The sequence below is a fragment of the Chlorocebus sabaeus genome, chromosome 11, assembly GCF_047675955.1.
Source record: "Chlorocebus sabaeus isolate Y175 chromosome 11, mChlSab1.0.hap1, whole genome shotgun sequence".
Classification (NCBI taxonomy): Eukaryota; Metazoa; Chordata; class Mammalia; order Primates; family Cercopithecidae; genus Chlorocebus; species Chlorocebus sabaeus.
This window is the reverse complement of record NC_132914.1, coordinates 52,610,232-52,631,645: the sequence shown is the minus strand read 5'-3', so window position 1 is coordinate 52,631,645 and position 21,414 is coordinate 52,610,232. Positions and strand designations below refer to the sequence as shown.

Below are 21,414 nucleotides of genomic sequence, written 5' to 3'. Positions count from 1 at the left end.
TCTTCCATGAAACCAGTCCCTGATGCCAAAAAGATTGAGGACCACTGCCTTAAAGGAACATGTTTGTCTTTTGTTAACCCTGTATTTCCCCAAATTACTTGATCATACTAGAAAATAAGCCCTCTAAGGGATAATATTTGACACTGTTTCTCCCCCTTGTATCTCTTCTTCTCCTTCTACACTCCCCTCAGCCCCTTCCCCAGATCTATCTCATTTCCAGCACTCAGAAGGTATCCAGTAAAATACATTTTGGGTAGAACTGCAATCCAGATCACTGAAAGAACACCCTCTGCAGAGGCCTGAGATGGATTGCTCTTCTGTTCTCCTGGACTTTTACACAGGGAAGATACTGCCAGACAGAAGGAAGAACTTTCTGGCATTGAGTGGAGTAATTTAGGAGAATGGTTAGACTAGAAAAGTTATAGAATCCCATTTTCTGTATCCTTAACAACCAGAACATAGAAGCAGAGAAAAGAATAAGATGACCTTGGTGGACACTTTCCTGCCTGGAGAAAGTTCAGAAAATCTGTGGTGAGTTAAACCACTGCTCTCTCCCCTACAATTCTAGCCACTCTCTCTTTCTACTTTTGAGCCTTTGGGATAGGAAGGAGACAAATTCACTCAAACTCCCACATCAGCATTTTGGAGGAACAGACTCCTAGAAAAAACCAAAACAACCAAACCAAACCAAACAAAAACGGCATTTGCAAACCCCAGGATCTGAGAAAGAAGAAGGTTGAGAGCTGAAATGGAGGCAGATGATTTGCATCTGGGCCTGGGTAGAGGGGCCCAGCTGCTCGACCCAGAGCACTGGCTCTGAGCAGCAGCTTCTCTGTCTTGGTACAGTCTCTATGGACAGCTGTCTTGGCTCTGCCCCAGGTCTGGGCAACTTGCCAGCTCAGCCCTTAGTTCTGCAGCTCCAGAACTTACACCCAACTACAGCCCATCTGTTTTATGGGCACATCAGTGTTCAGAAATTGTTCTTATTTATCAGTGTTTTCAGGTTACATGTGTGGAGGATAATATTATTCAAAAGCAATATTTACTTGCCTTTTCCATGGAAAAGAGTATTTCAAAGTACTTTTTCTACTACCTTTATAATAATTTCTTACCAGATATCTGTCACTTAATATTTTCATTTTCCATAATAAGCTACATGTAGCTATAAAAGGGTAGAGAAAAATAGTCTGTACAGATGTTACAGACATCTAAAGCCAAGAGGATCTTAGAAAACATTTCTCTGTTTGTCAGAAGATGATACTGATATCCAGTGAAATTAAGTAACTGGTATAGTTTTAAACTCGGATAGTTCTTTTACCCCTAGTTCAGTGTTTTTACTAAGTTCTATAAAACACAAGAGAGGGAGCCATGGAATGACAAATAGGCCCTATCATGAGGCACCAAAGTGCTGAATCACACAGGCAGTAGAGAACAAATTCATTATCTCAGTTAGCATAAGGGTTTTTATTTTTAACCAAGGGAAAAAAATGAACAAGCTCACAAAAAACCCTTCGGAAACCCTGAACTACTGCATCTAGTATAAAAAGAACAAGTCGTTTTCATGAAGCACCTGGAATATATGCTCAGAGAAGTTCATGGTGCCAAAGATATAGAGACACTTAACGTTTTCAAAGGGTGGGAAGGGCAGGTGAGAGGGAAAAAAGAGAAAGGGGAAGGAGGGAAGGAGGGAAGGAGAGAAAGAAGGAAGGAAGGAAGGAAGGAAGGAAGGAAGGAAGGAAGGAAGGAAGGAAGGAAGGAAGGAAGGAAGGAAGGAAGGAAGGAAAGAAGGAAGGAAGGAAGGAAAGAAGGAAGGAAGGAAAGAAGGAAGGAAGGAAGGAAGGAAGGAAGGAAGAAAGGAAGGAAAGAAGGAAGGAAGGAAGGAGGGAAGGAAGGAAGGAAGGAAGGGGAATGGAAAGAAGAAAGGGAAAGAAGGAAAGAAACAAAGAAAGAAAGAGAAAGATGATACAACAGAGAAAGAAGATAAACAGAGCAATACCCTGGGCCTCTTTCTCCTCCTAGGAATCACGTAGTCTTCATCTTCGTCTTTCAGAAGCTGCTTGTAGAAGAGAAAAATATTTCTTTCAAAAAATAAACCACAAATACTATAAACATATAAACCTACATATGTACCCACAAAAATTAAGAATAAATATAAATAAAATCAAAAAATAAATAAATCTTTTTTATTAATAAAAAACTCTAGTAATTGCTTGTGAAATGGCATCTTTAATGAATGAGGTAATTTTGACAGATAGACATAGCATTTGGATAAATTGAAAATATTATATTTCGTGCAAATCAAAACCACAATGAGATACCATCTCACACTACTCAGAATGGCTATTATTAAAAAGTCAAAAAATAAAAGATGTGGGCAAGGTTGCAGGGAAAAAGGAATGTTTATACACTGTTGGTGGGAGTGTAAATTAGTTCAACCCTTGTGGAAGGCAGTGTGGCGATTCCTCAAAGACCTAAAAACAGAAATACCGTTAGACCCAGCAATCCCATTACTGAGTATATACCTGAAGGAATATAAATCATTCTGTTATAAAAATACAAGCACGTGTATGTTTGCTGCAGCACTATCCGCAATAGCAAAGACATGGAATCAACCTAAATGCCCATTGATGATAGACTGGATAAAGAAAATGTGGAATGTATACACCATGGAATACTACTCAGCCATAAAAAAGAATGAGATCATGTCCTTTGCAGCAGCATGGATGGAGCTGGAGGCCATTAGCCTTAGAAACCTATCACAGGAACAGAAAACCAAATACCGCATGTTCTCACCTATAAGTGGGAGCTAAATGATGAGAACACATGGACACGTAGAGGGAAACAACACACACTGGGGCCTATGGGAGGGTAGAGGGTGGAAGGAGGGAGAGGATCAAAACAAATACCTATTGGGTACTAGGCTTCATACCCGGGTGATGAAATAATCTGTACAACAAACCCCTATGACAGAAGTTCACCTATGCAACAAACCTGCACAGGTACCACTGAACTTAAAATAAAAGTTAAAATAAAAGAAACTATTATATTTCAAGAGTCTTAAAAATAGCTGCAATTTCTTGAGCATTTGCTGTAAGGTAGGCACTGGACTAAATACTCTGTATTCCTTTATTCTTATAGCTCTACAATCACTCCTGTAAGGTTATCCCCATTTAGCAGCCAATGAACTGAGACCTAGAGATGTTAATGTATCCAAGACTACAGAGCTACTTGATGCCAGAGCCTCACTCTAAAGCCTGCTCTCCTAACCATCAAACTCTCAATGTTAACAAAATGCCGACATTTGGGCCAGGACAATTATTCCTTGTGCTGAACAGTCCTATCCCTTCCAAAGCACTTATCATCACTGACCCTCAGAAGTAAATACCAGTATCAGCTTCCCATTTCTTTGAAAATTAAATCTCCCTCACATATTTCCAAACTCCCTACAGAAGTGATATTCTCCATATTCCAAACATATTGAAAAACAACTGTTCAGGAAAAAATTGAATTCCAGAAACTTAGGATTTAAGAGTTGTTAAGTTTCCGTTAGTTGAGTTTTTACAGTTAATTTGTACAGAAAAGAATAGTAAATAAAGAGAATTAGGCATGTTGGGTTTAGTGTTTTACTTGTTGACTGTGAAGCTAATTCTCAGAAAAGCACATATTTAGCATCTACTATGTCCTAAGAAAACATGTTAGATATTTTCATGCCTATGTAAAAGGAATAGGGTAGGGGAAGGGTTGAGTGAGAAACAGAGAGAATTGTCATTTTCCTCACATTATACTTGAAGAAAATAATGTTTAGGGAACTTAATTTGCCAAGCGAGAATTTTATTTAGGATTATTTCTATCATATTATACTATACTATGGATACTCAGTGGAGTTGTCCTATTGATGATTGGAAATGGAATTTAGAAACATGGTAAAAAAAAAAAATAGCCAAAAAATCAGAAAGAAGGTAATGAACATGTGAAAATCAGTCACAATTAACACATTAGAGGAGTGCCTTGTAGAATAAATATTGTTATATATATTCATAAATAAATGATTTAAAGAAGGAAACAGTAGAATCAGGAGAGGGAGAGAAAGAAGATACCCAAAATGCAGCAGTATCATACAGAGAGGAAAGTGTGTTCGGAGATACTGGAGAAGCAAGGAGGGATGGTCAGCCGTGCTGAATGCCCCTGGTGGGTGAGAGTGATTGAGGACTGGGAGAAACCTTTTAGAGTTCATGAAGCCTTCTCCAAACTGAAAACCAATAAACTGAAGACATCTTCAGGATATAACTGATTTTAAAAGTTCAGCTTTGAAAACGTGGGGGAAAGCAGTCATTTATTACAAAAATGAAAACTTTGAAGTGGTTTGAACATAAAAACAAAGTTAAGGAACTAACAGGAAAAAAAGTAAGCAGTATTCAAAAACAAGCTTCGGGGGAATTTACCAGAGTTTGAAAGTTATAAACACAGAGCGACTGGCTCAGAGCCCTCTCAAGTGTGTGACAGGGCTGGAAACATCTTCTCTGAGATAAACGCCAGATCATTTATGAGAGAGAGCTTTCCCATTTTCAGACAGCTCTCCTGAGGACAGAAGGATTTATCTGCAGCAGTGGAATTCTAGTTATATGGTAGGAAGACTCCTGCACACACCTCTTTAAATGGACTGTACCTTTGCCTTAATAGGAAAAGATCTGTTTTTCTGGAAAGACAGACAACTCTGGGGCAGGAAGGTCTTCCTAGTTGTGAGCACCGTGTCTCCAGATGGTTTGTCCTTCCCTCAGTCTCCTGAGCCGTAGCAAAGGATGTGGCTGGGCTGGGAGGCGGGGACTGCGTCTACATGTGTGGATGTGTGTGTGTGTGGTGTGTTCTCATTTCCGCTTCCCCTTTTGAGCAGGCAACAGCAGTTGAATGAGTTCAGGGAGAAAGGCATAATCTACAACATGATACTTTCTCCCTCGCTTCACCTCTGTGCCCACACCTGTGAAGGCCTTGGCCCAGCTTCGACAACTGCTTTGCCTCAAACTCAGTTTTCGACCAGCGGACAGGTAAGTACAGCCTTTATCTCAGTTTCAAGGCTGTACTGATTTAGAGTGATGCTAAGAGAAAGAAGGAAACGTGTCAGAGAAAAATCAGGCTGTCAAGATCAAGACAAGGGAAAATCAGGAGAAAATCTCCCACCGCTCTTACTTCAACCTTAAAAGCATCCATCATTATGCCTAGGAGAACGATACCGGGTGCCTTTTGCTTTCGTTTGTTTGTTTTCTTTTTATTATCAGAGAGGTAATCTTTCTAGATTCTCGAAACTTGGGTCTCTTTGATGACTTAAAAAACTGTTTTAGGAATTTTATTACTTTTCTCACCTGCAAAGTTTCTCTCTGTGTCTTGCTGAACTCATTGTTGCTGCAATTTCCATCTGATTATAACACTGAAAAGTTCTCAAGGAAGAAGTTTCCAGGTTTCATTTCGGGCCCTACTCTAGTGTCCATAGCTCCAAGCATTGAGAGTACCTGGCTGAAATCAACTTTGCTTTCTATGGGTACGACCTCTTTTTTCAGAAGCTGTAGAAGAAACTTGTTGAGATAAACTGCAGCAAGATATATTGAGGTCAGCTATGAGGGAGGATGTACACACTTGAGTGATGCAAGGTCAAATTAACTGGGAGGCTCAAGATAGATGGAGAGCCACCGTCAGGACCGGATTTCAGGGTTCACATCTCAAAGACGGCTAGATGGATGTGTTGACCTCTCAGTGACCCACATAATATTGGGGGCTTCATGATCCTCCAACACCCCTTGCCCCAGTGGTAGCAGGCAGAGCTTGTTACCACCTACATGAGTTTTGGGGTAGATGGAGGAGTGGAAAGATCCTCTACCCTGGGGTTTTCCCATCCCCCTTCTGTGCCACTGAGCTCACCAGTGGGTGGAAGAGAAAGGGTGGGTCCCCAGGGCAGTGCAAGGCCAAGAGAGGAGAGTTCCACAGAATTGATTTGACAAGACTGTGAGCATTTACAGGAGATATCCAGGGAAGTACTAGTTCCTCTGTATACCACAAGTGGTCCTGAGTAGAGAGCTAAGGAGACTTTCTAGATGGTGCAGGGCAGTACCTAGGATGGGAGGTTGGAGGTAGGAACCTTCAACTTGTGTGCCCAAGTATCAGACTCAACAGTTGTTCAGCTGAGTGATTAGAGATAAAGATCTTGTATGATTCTCTTGCAGCATGAAGTGTTAGGAGGAAGAAGGGAAGTCAGATTTATTGTCTGTCTCTACTTAGACTATTATCAGAAATAACAAGCTGAAGATATAGCAGGAGGGTTAGAGAGCAATCTAACATATGAGTTATTCACATGTACCCCAGGGTGTTTAGAAACCATTTATAGCCATACTACCAACATGTCCTCATAACTCTTGGGTTTTTGAAAATTAAGATGGAACCCTGCGATTCAGCATTATGTAGTGAACATGAAGGTCCAACCGTCATTTTCAGTTCAATGTTTATGATTCAGCATTATGTAGTGCACATGAAGGCCCAATTGTCATTTTCAGTTCAATGTGTATGATTTGGATTCTAGTAGAGAATTAAAAGGAGGTCTCGTCTCAGCCAATACCGTGACTTACAAGGTTCCTTCTGGGCTACAGTAAGGGGAAAAGATCACACATTTATTTCCACCTGCAAACTGACAACTGTTCTCTTTTCCACCTAAGGAACAAGACCAAAGTGGATATTCCAGTACCCACAGTACTAGGTACCCTACCACACACAGGCCTGAGGCAGAGTGGCCTAAACACAGATTCTAGATTAAGAAAAGAGTTCAGTCAAATAAGCAGAGGGACGAGGACAAGAAGATTGTGTGCAGATATTGAAAAGGAAAAGCAGGAAAGAAGAAAATGAGTATATGCAGGACAGAGCTTATTACCAAGGAGATAAAACTGAAGAATTAAAGATACAAATTCACAGAGCTAACTCAATGGTTGAGAAATCTGCTCATTCTTCCTACTTTCTCTTGATGAAACCATCTACAAATCAGCTCAGATAAACTGCTGTTTCTTATTCTTGATGTCTTTATTGCCCATTCAAATGAAGATATTTGATGTCTCCCTACATTGAGAACATGGGACTTTTTTCCAAATACACAACTTTAGTATTTCCTGTAGCATTATACAAGCCTTTCTTAAAATTCATATCCTGAAAGTGGAAGTAAGAAAGAAAGGGAAGGAGAGGAAAAAGGTCTTAGATGATCTTCTTTCAGTATTTATTCAGCTACACTTATTTGTGGGAGAAAGAGTATGAAAAGGGAGGGAAATAGGAGTTCCATTGATAAATGGGCATTTTTTGTTTCTATTATTTACCAAATAACATCTCCCCTTTTCCCTGAGCAGACTGAACTGCTCCTTGGACAACAGAAGTCTCAGAATGCTCAAATATTATACTCAGGGAAATTCTTGTTCTGATGATCTTCCAACCTGAGTGACATTAAAGAGGGTTAGGAGCTAGAAGACAGTTCTTATCTATGAAGGAATGTGTGAATTTGTTGCAGATTGGGGTATGTCAAATGGGGGACAATTCCCCTGGGTTGAGGTGGAATTTGCCCAGTTCACAAACAGAGAAATGTTAGCTGCTCTGGGATTTCCCACAGCTCTTTGCGATGGTAATGATGTATATCTTGGCTGTGGATGCAGAAGGTCTTACGGGCCACATCATGGAAACCCTATTTCCTTCTTCTCTCCTCCCACACTGGTTCTCACTCTCAGTCTCAACTTACAGGCACTGCTTGGGGCATAGGCACAAAACAGACAGAAGAGAAGAGAAGTCTGTCTCATACATGTCCCCCAGAGCACTAAAGACAAACCTGGGACTGGGCCTTGGAAACCAAGTGTGGCAGGAGGAAGGCTGTATGATATAAAGGAAGAAAGCATGCATCTGGAGCTCAGAACTTGTGAGTTTGGTCCCCATTTAAAACCACTAATATTCTTTGTGACTCCAGACAAGCCTGCTTCTCTGTCTCTCTTTCTCTTTCTCTCTCTCCTCTCTCTCTCTCTCTCTTTCTCCCTCCTCTCTCTCTTGTTTCCTCAACTACAAAATGAGTGACCAGGATTAGATAATCTCTCTGGTCCCTTGGAGAATTAGGTAAGAAAGAAAGACTTTTCATTGTTTACTTTTTATCTCTGCTTACCACAGATTAAAAAAATCTTTTTCACCATCTTGGTTTTATACTGTCAGCTGTACCCTGCTGTTCACACCTTCTTCCTTCCTTCTTTCCTTCCTTATTCCTCAAGATGTTTCAACTTTAGTGAACATCTTAGACTGAGGGCAGATTCATAATCATATCTGTCAATTATTAAGCACCACCTTTATACATCAGAGACTTAATATATGTTATCTGATTACAGCTGCCAGTCACCTAACTAATTTGGCACAGTATCTATTTTGCACATGAAGAAAATTAGGTATAGGCTAGGTGCGGTGGCTCACACCTATAATTCCAGCATTTGGGGAGGCAAAGGTGGGAGGATTGCTTGAGGTCAGGTGTTCAAGACCAGCCTGGGTAACACAGCAAGACAAAAGAAAAAGAAAAAGAAACTTAGGTATGGAAGGAAAGATAGTATTACCAAGGACAAATACGCAGGAAGTAGACAGAACTATGATTCCAAATTAGGCTAATTCTGATTCCAAGTCCCAAACTCTTTCTACGGTTTTCCTTTTCTTTAATTTCTAAATAACACTCTGAACTTTAAAGTAAAAGAAGCTTTGGTTTTCCTTACTGAGCCCCTTGAAAATTTCCCCATAGTGAAGTATCTGTAAGCAGAGCTGGTATTTGTCAGGTGCAAATTGGTAGGCTAATAGTTGCTAAAATATTAAAATATGTCTATAGCAAATAATGGTAATTATCCATTTTCCCAAGCCCTCTGAGTACCCATCACCAGCCCAGCTATCCTAGCTCTTTCCTCAAGACTCCCCAGACAGGCCCCATGTACTGAGTGGGGCCCCACCACAGGGCTGTGACGGTATCAGCTCTCATTGCTCTGTGGTGCCCCAAACCATTATGAAATATTCTGAATGCCACAACAATCTGAAAGTAATGTGGAATTCCAGGCAGATTCTCTCCTCCCAACTGGAAGTTAGTGGGACCCTTGCCAAAAAAACCACTCTGTAAGCCTGAGGAAGGCTAAACTGCTTCATAATCACCTCGCTGAAGTCAGAAAGGAAACTATTCTAATAACACAAACAAAGCAACACTTCCCGCACTAAGACTGTCACAGAACCAAATATAAATTACCTTGTGTTTATGCTGCCTTTTCTCTACCAGACTATAAGATGGAGAGCTTGCATAGCATGCAAAATGGAGAATTTACTAAAACTACTTCTCCTTTTTTTTAAATCCCAAATTACATTGGATGGTGACATTGGGCCATTTTCTTATTGTAATGTCAGCAGAAAAACTATATAACATGGAGTCAGACCAACTTGAGTTTCAATCTCAGCACTATGGGGACGTGACCTTGGACAAGTAACATATCTCCATGAGTGTCAGGTAACAGTGATTAGCTCTAAAGTGGTTGTCAGGATTCAGTTAAGCAGTTTACAGGAAAGTTTTATGGATACATATACAGTCCTCTCTACATATCAGTTATTATGAGTACCTACCTTTGACTTGCCCATGTCAATATGTAGTGAATCCCAGACTGCTTCCCTTGGAAAACAGAGACTAGAAATAGGTGATACTCTTCATGTCATAATTATGACATACCTCTACAGGCTTTCTGCTGCTGCTCCAGTTACTGCCTCTAATAATAATTTTTGTTGGAAGATACTCATTTCACAGCTCTTAACTCCCTAATCTTAAACCAGTAGAGGATATTTCTCCTGTCTAACCTCAATCCTATCTGCTACAATTTCTGCTTTTAACTATAGCATCCTCAGAACAAGAATTCTGTCTTACTCCACTTGGCTGTAACCGGATTTCAGAACTCTTGACAGATTGTGGAGAAGGATTTATGGAATGAACCTCTAGAGAAATGTAGAAAAGAGGAAAGAACAAAAGGCTGGAAATGGTAGCAGAGGGGAGAAATAAGGTTTGGGCTGATTCAGGCAAGAAGCAATAGTTCCAGTGTGGGAATTTCTTAAGTTTCGTGGGAAAATTGGAGAACAGATATCTGCAGGCTTTATATTTCTATCCTCACAGAGAAGACCAAATATGATCATATACTATAAGCCAGCATCAAGAGAGATGACAGATGAACTCCAGAAGGAAATTTTGATGAAGAAATGAATAAAAACTTGAAAGACTGGCAAATATTTTTTTTTAAATAGGAGAATTTGGTAGTTCAAGCTTCATAAATTAAGTCAGACTTGGGTGACCTTATGTTATATCAGCAAAGGACTGGAAAGACTATGCTCCAAGCCTTTTTCCTCTTTACTACAAGCTGTGCAAAAATGTACATTAGGATCCAAGACCATGAGGACAGTCAGGAGCACCTGTCCTATGATGAATACTAATTGGGGATAATTTCCCAGTGCCAGGGTGATTCTTGCTCCTCTGCAGGTACAGAACTTATGGAGTCCCTTCTCTTGAAAAGTACTGTGCTATGTTCTATGATGGGTTTAGGGGAGAAGTTACAAGTAGTGGTAAATGATGACAAGAGAGGTAGCCACTTACTGTCTTGTTGCATATGGTGCAGGCATGGATGTTAGTTGCTACAGGTGGGTCAGAGAAAGGAGATGACTTAAGTAGGCCGTTAAAGGGTAGAAAGAATTTGCTTGATTAGAGAGGAAGGTGGATGAAACTATAAGCTAAAGCAAAGAAGCAGAAAAGTTCAAGCAGTGTTGACAGTCAATGAGTAGCAACTGACTGACTCCCTGTATAAGTTCCCATATGGCCTTCATGTTCAGGCTCACCAGTTTCCTGGATCCAGTGTGAAGGCCACATGTGCAGGAGCTCCATATGTTGGTGTTAATTTGAAAGGGAATTTGGTAAATGGGAAGTAACTCCAGAGACCACTGAACCATTTCCAATTTTTTAATGGGGAAACTGTATAAATGCACTTTCTTTTATGGGTACTATTCCTATGCGTATTTCAAACTCACCTAAATAAATTAACAAATATTGGTAGTGGAAGTAAATTTACATAAACGTTGAGTCCAACCAATCCATTTCCTGGAGGATTAAACTGAAACCTTAATAAAAAACCTAACTGATATGCCATAAGTCAATTAACTGGACAAGTCAGAAAAATGTCCAAGTCTCCTGATTTCTAATCAGTTTTCTTTTCACTGCACCAAACTCCATTGTATTATCAGTGTACATGTTTGAATGACTTATTTGGAGAAAACATCTTCGTGTCTTTGTCTCTATTACAAGGGGCCCCAAGACCTACAAAGCTGCTATCTTGACATCTGTGTGCACCCATTTTTTAATTCTCTCTAACACTCTCATGGCTGATGTGTTTGTCTGATAATCATTTGCTGCTTCCTGCAGATTTCCACACACACACAAAAAAAAACCAGTTTCATATCTCCCAGCAGTACAACTTCCTCCTATTACCACTAACCAGATACTACCATTTCTTTTTGCCTCTTGATATTGCTGTGCTTATAGTAATCCTATATATATAACACTCCATGGACAGGTTTCTACAACTCATGTGTTGCTGAGATTGGGAAAAAAATTATTTATGCAATTTCCCAGTCCCCTATCATGTGTGCTAGAGTTGTGAAGATCAGCTTAGATCTACCTTGTGTCTTTTCTTTAGACTTGAGATCACTGTTACTTTTTCAAGTAGAAAAATTATTACATTCTCACTCAAATTGCCAGGAAAATGTCTGTCATTCTCAGTGAACACTTAACCTGTCTGGTCTTTTTATTGTCATACCTACAATTGCCATTTATTTGTAAGCCTTTCTTTGGAACTCTTAAGCATTCAGGATTGTTTCCATAGGCACTTTCCTTTAGGAATTAACATTAAGTGAAACTTCCATACATAGGACATAGAGACAGGCAGTAAATAGGGACTAGTCAAGAAAATACAACTTTTGTTCTCAATTGTAGGAACTTCTAGGATAGAAACAAGTCTTAGAATAACCCTCTCTCTTCTCTCCAGCTTTCAACCCACAACATTTTTACATGCTTAGTAAGTACGTAGTTACCAGCTTATTGTTACTGTTTTGAAGTTGATCTCCCTGCATGTGTCTCTGATGACTCTGAAAGGCACTGGGCTCCTATGAGGAACGGTCACCTTCTAGACATTCACTCATTTAGACAATGGGTATTCATTAAGTTATTAGAATGTGTTAGATTCTGTTTTAGGCATTAGAAACACAGTAGTAAATGACCCCAAAATTCTGTCTTCTTAGAGCTTGTATTCTAATCAGAAGAGTAAACAATAAATTGGGTAAATAAGTAAAATGTAAAGTATGTTAGTGATAATACCTAAGAAGAAAAAACTCAAGCAGAGAAAGAGCTCAGCGAAAGTGATTAAGGTAGGCTGTGGAAGCCAGGCATGGCTCCATGGAGGAGGTTGGTTAAAAGCTGGACACTGCAGGGTGAGTGTGGCAAAGACTGAGGAAGATGAAGAGAAAGGGGGAAGAATATGAGAAAACTGAGGTTAAAAAAAGAGGTAAGTATTTTCAGGGGATGCAGAGGAAATTACCCTATGTTATTGCGATATATTTTTGAAGATGTGGGAGGAATGTAAAATAGATTCACATCACAGAAGATGTTGAAAGCCCCAAACTCCATTTCAATTAGTGAGATTCTGGGATTGTGCTAGGCATTGTAGGGGTTCGACTGTAAAATGGCACATCCAGAAGTTTGTAGTACCAGACGCATCAAATGTTACGGCTGTAATGTTTTCATTGACAAACTGAGACCAAATAAAGGGATGAAATTTCCCAAGGTTATACCATTTGAAGTGGCAGAAGAAAGTATGGAAGCCAGATATTCCTCCCTCCCTCCATCCCTCCTTCTCTTCCTCCTTCTCTGCCTACCCTCTTGCCCTTCTGCCTTCCTGCCCTCCTGGCTTCCTGCCTGCCTTTTGAGTTCTACTACCAAAAATATTCTGTGAGCTGAAGATTCCCAGTGATTTAGGGGAGGTCCATTTCCTTTGGGAATTAAAAACAATAGGCAAGTTAGCCTTTGTGATTTTCTTCTCTGGGTTCTGGAACCAATCTATTAAATATTTCGGATCACAGGACTAGGTAAACAAACTGATCAAGGTTTTTTAGATTCTTGTCCTAAGGTCATTCTAGTGGCAGTTTCATCCTCTCTTTATCTCCTCCCGACAGCTCTGACCAGAGAATAGCAAGTCATCTCTGCTACTCTTCTTTGAGGCTTCTTTATGACACAAACTTAATTTAATGATTTAATTTTCTCTAAAAGGCACAGGCAGTAGACAAACAGCCAGGTACCCAGGGTTAATGAGCAAAGTCTCATAGTGCTAACTACTGTCTCACTTGGAAGAAAAATATGTCTTGGACGGACCTGAAGTGAAGGAATTTAGATCAGACAACAGTAATTATGTACTATTTTTTCCTAGGTATGTTTTGTCTGTAACAAGCAGAGGCATTAAAAACAATTTTTATTGCCCTAGGAATGCATTTTATGTTCAGGATGTTCTTTTCAAAAAAGCTATTTTAGTGCCTAAATCACTGGATGCCTCACTAATGGTTTTAAGTATTGGAGGAACAGAAGTCTCTGTAAACTGGTAGTCTTTATTTTATTTTATTTTATTTTATTTTATTTTATTTTATTATTCTATTCCAATAGTTAAAAGTGTAGCTCTTAAGATGAAGTTGTTTATGGCAGCTTGAGGGAATAGGGGGATAAGACCTGGAGAGTTTCAGCCCCACTCCTACTTGCTCAGTGAGGTGGGATGCAAGTATGGCCAGCGGGGGAGAGGCAGCAGAACAGAGTATGAGCCAATGAATATTACATTAGCCTCAAGCTTTTTAAAGCTCTATTTGGACAATTGAATGATTCTTCCCCTCTGTTCCTCTTTGAATGTGTATCTAGTGCCATCATTGTGTCTCTTGGAAGAATACAGGCATGTTTAGGTAATGTTACATGAAATATGAATCTATAGGATTAGTAATTGCATTGACGAGCTGAGGAATAAATTCATAGTTAGGTAGAAGCACAGGTTGACAAATCAGAAAGTGATTATCCTGCAGGTGCTGGCTGCTAATTGGTTAAGGCAGTGTCTCCTTGCTTTTAATCACAGGGTATTTTTTTCTGAGATAAATCATATGTGGACTCCTAATATATAAAACAGGAACATAAAAAATCAAGAGAAAAACTAAACAAACAAACCTAGAATTCCTATAGTTGGAGTGACATCCTGGTTGTGGGACCTTAGAAAATCTGTTTCACCGTTGAGACCTTCAACTTTTTCATACATCTTGATGAGGATTAAAAAATAAATGAATTTTATACATTTTAAACTTACAGATGTTTTAGTCATAATGGAAGATTCTGGTTGACAACATTCTTAAGGATTAAAGAAAAAATGTTTTCTAATACAGCATTTCGGCTACCCAGAGAAATTGAGATTCTTTAAGTCAGAAGAGTTTTCTTAATATCCATTAAATCGTGATGTCTGAAGCTTTCAAACTTACTGACTTGAAAGACTTACCCTGATATTTAAAGTTTTCAGAGCATTCCTTTTTTGCAGGAGAGACAGAAAATGAGCTAGGGATGTCCTCCCTACTCTTGAATGTGTAGAGAGACCAAGCTCCTTTGGGCAGAGACAGGAAAATTCGGGGGCAATCCGGAGCATCATGGTGGTTTCTGAGCACAGGATGAGGGAGCATTGCTGTTTTTCAACTCTTAGGACAGCATTACTGTTACGGGAGGCTCTGAAGTCTGAGCCAGGGCCATGGAGGCCTCTGTGCTGAGCCCCACATCCTGGGAGAAACGGCGGGCCTGGCTCCGTCAGAGCCGTAACTGGCAGACCCAGGTCCTAGAAGAGGAGGCTGCCGCCGCCCTGCAGGATGTCCCAGATCCTGAGCCTTCCAGCCTGGATGACGTTTTCCAAGAAGGTAAGAGATGAACATCAGACAGATGTCTATGTTGTCTGGTGGTAAAAGGTGACAGCAGGCCCAGGTCTGCAGAGTGTGAACAGGTCCCTTGTTTAGCGAGGCCCTCATGGAGGGCTGTTTTGACTGGTTTAAATATGTTTAAGAGAAAAGCTAAAGTAATACAAAATATGAGTTATGTGAGAAAGAGACAGGCATAAGATTAGGAAAAAGGGAAAAGCCCATTTTTGCATCATCCTGAGAAGCTTCTGTAAGAACCCAAGGCTGGGGGTTCTCTATGAATGCTTTGCGGTGTTTCTATTTTGTCTGTGTAACAAGACCACACACAAGCTGGATGCCTAGACTCTGGCCACAATGCTGTCACTAACAAGCTGTGTGGCCTTTGGGAAGTCCCTCACCTCTCTAAGACTTATTTGTCCAGTTGAAATAGTAGTACCTTTCCTACACTTCTCAGAGCTTCTTTGAGGTTCAAATGAGACCACAGTCATAAGAGTAAAACAAAAATTCTGATGGAAATAAATGCTTATTTGGTAGGAAGCAAAAAAGCACAAAAACAAGATTGTCTTTCTTTTTCTTTTTCTTTTTAAATGAGAAGGATCCACCCTTGTGGGAAAGGAACTCTCAAAAGACAGCAGTGGGCCTGACATCTTGGGCACTTTCCAGGTTCTTGGGAGGAAGGGAGAAAAGAAGCAGAGAGAGAGAAGAAATATCCACTATTTTTATATACGGTGTATTCCTCTCATATCTTAAAGAAAAGCTTTATGTAGAAAAAAAGATTCATGACGCAGCTTATGTAAGAATAAACTTGTGGAATGGAATTAGTTGCAGGGAGGAGGTCTGATTTCGTTCAGTTCTCACAGTGATCTAGTATCTGACTTTTCTAGGGAATCCAATCAATAAAATTGAAGACTGGCTGCAGGATTGTGGGTAAGTGCTGGACAGGCAACGGGGTGGTATGTGACTGATGGTTGGATTTGCTAACAGATACAACTCCTGGAAACTCAGAGACAGGAAGATGGATTTGAATTGGGCCTAAAGATTAGAAGTAAGGTTGAGGTGGTTGTTGGAGGGGTGTTGCGGGTTTAGGGTGAACCGGTAATCACAACTGTGAATCAAGTGCAACTCGGGGCTAAGACTAAATTAGGCACCAGGTCTAGGAATAGAGGTTGTGTTCGGTCTAAAGCTAAGAGTGGATGGGGAATAGTTGGGGTGAGTTCCAGACCCCTACTCCCCCTGACTTCCCCTTTAGATTGGAGTCTTACATTGTGTAACAAAAGGAATTGGAAACCTGATCTTTCTTGCTGAAGAGCAATTCATCTGTGTTATTTATTTCTACTGCAGAACATAGGAGAAGTTTAGGGTTTACGACAGTGATTCAAAGCAGGGAAGAATTGGAGCAGGCACTTCAAGGCAGTGCATTATCTCTTTCCTCAGAGATACTTGAAATATGAGACCCCACAGCCCATCAGCCTAGACCGTTCTTAGGCTCAGTATTCCCAGACACAAAAGGAAGGATTCTGTGACCTATTTAGTCTTCTGTGTAATAATGAATTCTCAGAATGGACAACTTCTGCCTGCTCCTTATTTTCCCTCCAGGAATGTCTCAAGTTTTATATAGCCTTTAATCTAAACTCATCTACTAATTGGCATAAAGAAACCCATTCTTGCTTATTTGGTAGGAAATAAATAGCACCAAATAATCCAAGGTTGTTTATTTCACCTGTGCCCAAGAAGGCAATGCCAGGAAGGATTTATTTTGTGTTTGTTTTGTTGTTTGAAAAAAAAAAACCTATTGTTCTCATTGCTCTCATCTTATTCACAATTCATTGACTTAAAAGTCAATTAGAGGACACACAAACTACAGGAAGAAAAGAATGGTGGTAATCAGAATATCCGAATGGTTGCAGGTTTGGGTGAGAAGCCTAGGATGAGAACTGTCCTAGGATTTAAAATGCTTACCAGATATGTACAGGGGAAACAGTCAGCTCAGTTAATGTCCTTATCTCATTAACTACTCTTGAGTCGTCAATTCATGTCAACAATTATTAATTACGCTTTTGCTAACTGTCTGATTATCTGAATAACCTAGAGGGGTGCCAAGTAGTTTAAAATATGCTCCTTGCCTTAGAACATTTTTCATCCTAATTGAAAATAATAAATTCACAGAAATACAAGATAATAAATTCTAGAATTCATCTTTCTTCACTCATGCTCTACAAAGATAAACCCTGAACCAAAATTTATGACAAAAAGGTGGTCTGGTTAGTGAAAAGTCTCCAAGATTTGAGCCTAATTCTTGTGCTACTAAGTGTTTAACCAATCATAAGCAAATAACTTAAATTCTGTTCACTGTAGACACTTGAGCTATAAAGTGGGACACTCAGAATAATACAGTCTAAGGGCTCTCTTGAGGCTTAAATGAGATAATATATGTGTATATGTTTTGTGCTTTTAATAGTGACTGGTGAGTTTTATAAAGGAGGAGTTTATACCTACCTGTCATTCTACAAAATGTCTGCCTATATCTATCCATCTATCTACATCTGTTTATTTATCAGAAAAAATATGCCCAGAAATGATACATATTAACTCTTGGATGGTGGTTACCTGGAAGAAGGAAAAGAATTGACTTTAGAATTAAAATAAGACTTTAGTTATATCTTTAGTATTTAATTTTTATTTTATATTATATATTACTGAATATTTTATTTTTTCTGAAGCAAATATGGAAAAATGTTTACATGTGTGAAAATGGAGTGACTGGAACAAGGGTATCTGTTACATTTTCATTATGTATCTGTGTTTTGAAAAGGTTTCAAATATTTAAACTTCAAAACAGCCATAAAGAGTTAATCAACATACTTGCATTTGTCTTTGGAAGGGGAATTGTTGGAGTCAGAAAATTTTCCAATTTCCTCTGTTTTCTAATTCTGTCTAAGTATGTGATACTTCTTAATTGCATGGAAAAGCTAGAAAAATTAAAGGATGATAATGACGATGATTGATAGTGAGAGTACACTTGACTTTTGGTAATAGATAATGAAGAAGATAGAGGGAAAATGCATTTTAAATATGAGATTCTGAATTACCACAATATTCCACGCTCCAAGACCACAGAGAAAAGAGGATAAACAAGGAGCCCACATTTACTGATTATCTGTCCACTCTGTTGCCAGGTGCCCTGAGGGGCACTTTTCAAATTTTGTTCCAAGACCACATAGTTTCAATTTCTCTTTCCAAAGCCAAACATCCTCTGGTAGCAAGAGCATTTTCTTTTCTGACAAGCTCTCCAGGAGAGTCCACCAACATCTCAGGCAATTTAGTGTCAATGTTTCTCAGTGCAATTGAATCTAGCGGCCGGCTATTCTGCCACCGGATCTGATCATGCATGTCTTTGCAAACTATGCCTCTCCTTTTTTCTTTCTCCTCCTAAGCTCTCGAGATTTTCTGGGACATGACTGTGTTGCTCATGAATCACCAGAGGTGGGGTTGGGAGCCCAAAAATCATCTGTGTGGGCTTCAGCTTAAATCTCTGCAGGCAGGTAGCTATGGAAACATCTAGAAGAAGCTAAAAATAGCCATATACTTCTTCCCACAATCCAACCCCTCCTCCCTACTATTTGTTTAGGAACTGGGTATACAGGAAGAGCAATATCTTGGCTCTTTTATTTGAGACTTAAAATGATGCTAAGGAATTTTTCAGTGCAAGGGTGGGAAGAGGGGAGCAGCTATAGATCTAGTCCCTGGTCATTGATTTTATGGCCTATCCAATAACCCATGGAAGGCCTTGGACTTGAGTGATGGCCATAAAGTCTCAGATCATTGTGCTCAGTGAGAAAGCATCAATAGCTCCAGGCCCATGTCCACACTTCTGTTGAAGGTTCCACAGACTTCCCCAAGACCCATCAGGGCCTGTTCCTCATAAACAGAATAGAAATACTTGGCAGATTATAACTAAAGAAGAAAAATGTAGGATGAGCACCCAATAAAAACTTGTATCCAATGAATACAAGTGAGTTTTGCTTTGGACAAACCAGAAATTTTATCAGTGACATTTTAAATGTAAATCGTATTGAAGTTCAGCATACATATCAGTAACTTTTTTCTTTTTAATATAAATTATATTGAAGTATAATATACCTACTGAAAAATAAATGAGTATTAAATATATAACTGAGGCCAGGCACCTGGAATGCCTGTAACCCCAGCACTTTGGGAGTTCAAGGCAGGAGGAATGCTTGAACCCAGGAGTTCAAGACCACTCTGGGCAATGTACCATTACTCCATCTCTACAAGAAAAAACAAAACAGTTTTTAAAAATTAGCCAGGCATGGCAGCACCTGTAGTCCTAGCTACTCAGGCGATTGAAGCAGGAGGCTTGCTTGGGCTTAGGAGTTCAAGGCTGCAGTGAGCTATTCTCACTGTACTCCAACCTGGGAGACAGAGTGAGACCCTGTCAACAAATAAATCATAGGCAAATAAATAAATACATAAATGGCCCAGTGAATTTTCACAAAGGGAATACACCCATGAAACCTAAAGCAGAGCATTGCCAGCATTCCAAGCTCCTCCTTTCCATCCCTTCCATTCACTATCCTGCCTCCAAGGGTAACAAATACCCTGACTTGTAACATCATAGATATGTTTGGGATTATTTTGAACTTTATAGAAATAGTCATACAACATGTACTGTTTTATGTGTGTTTCTTTTGCTTAGCATTATGTTTATGATGCTTATCCATGTATTTGCATGCAGTAGTAACTTGTTCTTATTATTGTGCAATATTAAGTTGTACAGTTATATAATTGCTTAATTTTATAATACATAGGGATTTGGAGGCTTCTATTTCTTGGTTATCACTACTAGTATTTACTTGGGGGAGCATATACAGGCATGTCCACTGGGTACAACCTAGAAATGGAATTGTAGTCTATTTAAATTGTACCTCTAGTAATAGTAGGCCTTAGTAGTTGCACTACTGTGCAGTTACAACACAAGCATTAAATGCAGTAGTAAATTGCAATATTCTAGTACTTGACTATATTAGCTATCGTGCTGTTTTTGGTAGTAATAGTCAATATTATATATAGTTACACATGTTTGTAGTATTATACCGTCGCATATTTTATGTAATTATATATTAGGAAGACAAAAATATATTTATAGTTCTAGGTGCATTATTAGAGTTACCTATTCTTAACGAGCTTGCCTATTATTTCACATTTTATAATGAACCTTTGATGTAGAACCTGCTTCTATGAATTTTCATGAGGACATATGAAAATTCAGATTTTGGTAAGCATGGTTGGTTTTTTTACTATTGAAAGGAGTTACAAGCAAAAGATATCTATATATGTAATGACTTATTTTGTAAAATTTAGGCAGAACTTGACCTACAGATATTTGGTTATTAAGCCCATTCCCACTGTTACACACGCCATGAAGTGATACTCCAGTAGCCTGAGAGTAATCTGGATTGCTGGAGACTGATGAAGAGAAAAGCTCCTTTAGGACCAGCACCAGTGGACGCTCTTCAGTTTCCCTGCTAACTCACGTTACTGACCCTTTTCCCTCCAACCTCCACTTGAGATTACATTTAAAGCACCATGAACAGCTTCCATGTAAAAAGCTTTAGGAAAGCAAACTCTACAAAATTCACAACATGTCAGTGTTTGAAGTAGGCTTAGATGGTGATAATATCTAGGGATCCAAATTCCCTTACATGATATTCGAGAACAAAAGAGCCACAATGAGCCGGGACTAGCATCTAGATGTGCTGGTCCCATTTCAAAGCCCTATCACAGATTACTTCACACACCTGTTTTTGACAGACAGAATTTCTTCCTTGTTTATAAAACCGAGCTGTCTCTCACTACCATTTATGCTGATTTCTGTTTGTTCTTCTGGTGGCGATGGTAAATGTTTGATAAGACCATGTCTGAAAATTTTAAAATATCTCTAACCGGGATACGATTTCTTCTGTTTCCTGAATGACGTGATATTCAGCAATAACATGGTTCAGAGAGAAGGAAGGAAGTGTGGGTAGTTAAGGTGACCCAGAAATTTATGTTTGCAATTTGGAAATTATGGCACGCAAACCCCTGCTTCTATGAATGTAATTCTCCAGTTTTGCTTCAATATTCTTTCTTTCCTATTTTACCTAAAGATCGAAGAATCATTGCTAGGCTGACTTTTGTCTCTTAGTCCTGTGGCCAGGACAACAGAAGCACAATCTAAAACATAGTGCATTCCAGCCTCAGTTTCCCCAACTACTTCTGTGAATTTTTCAGTCAAGTAACCACTCTGTCTTTGTTTTCTCCAATATAAAAGCAAATTAAATACTACTGACTCTTATTGGAAAAGAATATGAACATGTATGAGCTTTTAAA

At 39.3% G+C, this 21,414-nt stretch overlaps 1 protein-coding gene across 2 annotated transcripts in view; it reads left to right on the top strand.

Annotated features, from left to right (window-relative positions):
• The first annotated feature begins 4,855 nt into the window (after nt 1–4,855).
• TESPA1 (thymocyte expressed, positive selection associated 1) overlaps nt 4,856–21,414 on the top strand; it is a 34,853-nt gene continuing 18,294 nt past the window's right edge. The window contains exons 1-3 of one of the 2 annotated variants that reach the window (XM_008003539.3): nt 4,856–5,042; nt 14,820–15,027; nt 15,909–15,951. In XM_008003539.3, the coding sequence (XP_008001730.3) occupies nt 14,865–15,027; nt 15,909–15,951 (206 nt within the window). In that variant the 5' untranslated portion in view covers nt 4,856–5,042; nt 14,820–14,864. Of the gene's footprint in view, nt 7,931–14,819; nt 15,028–15,908; nt 15,952–21,414 lie in introns of both variants that reach the window. The other variant, XM_073020843.1, reaches the window with a different exon arrangement.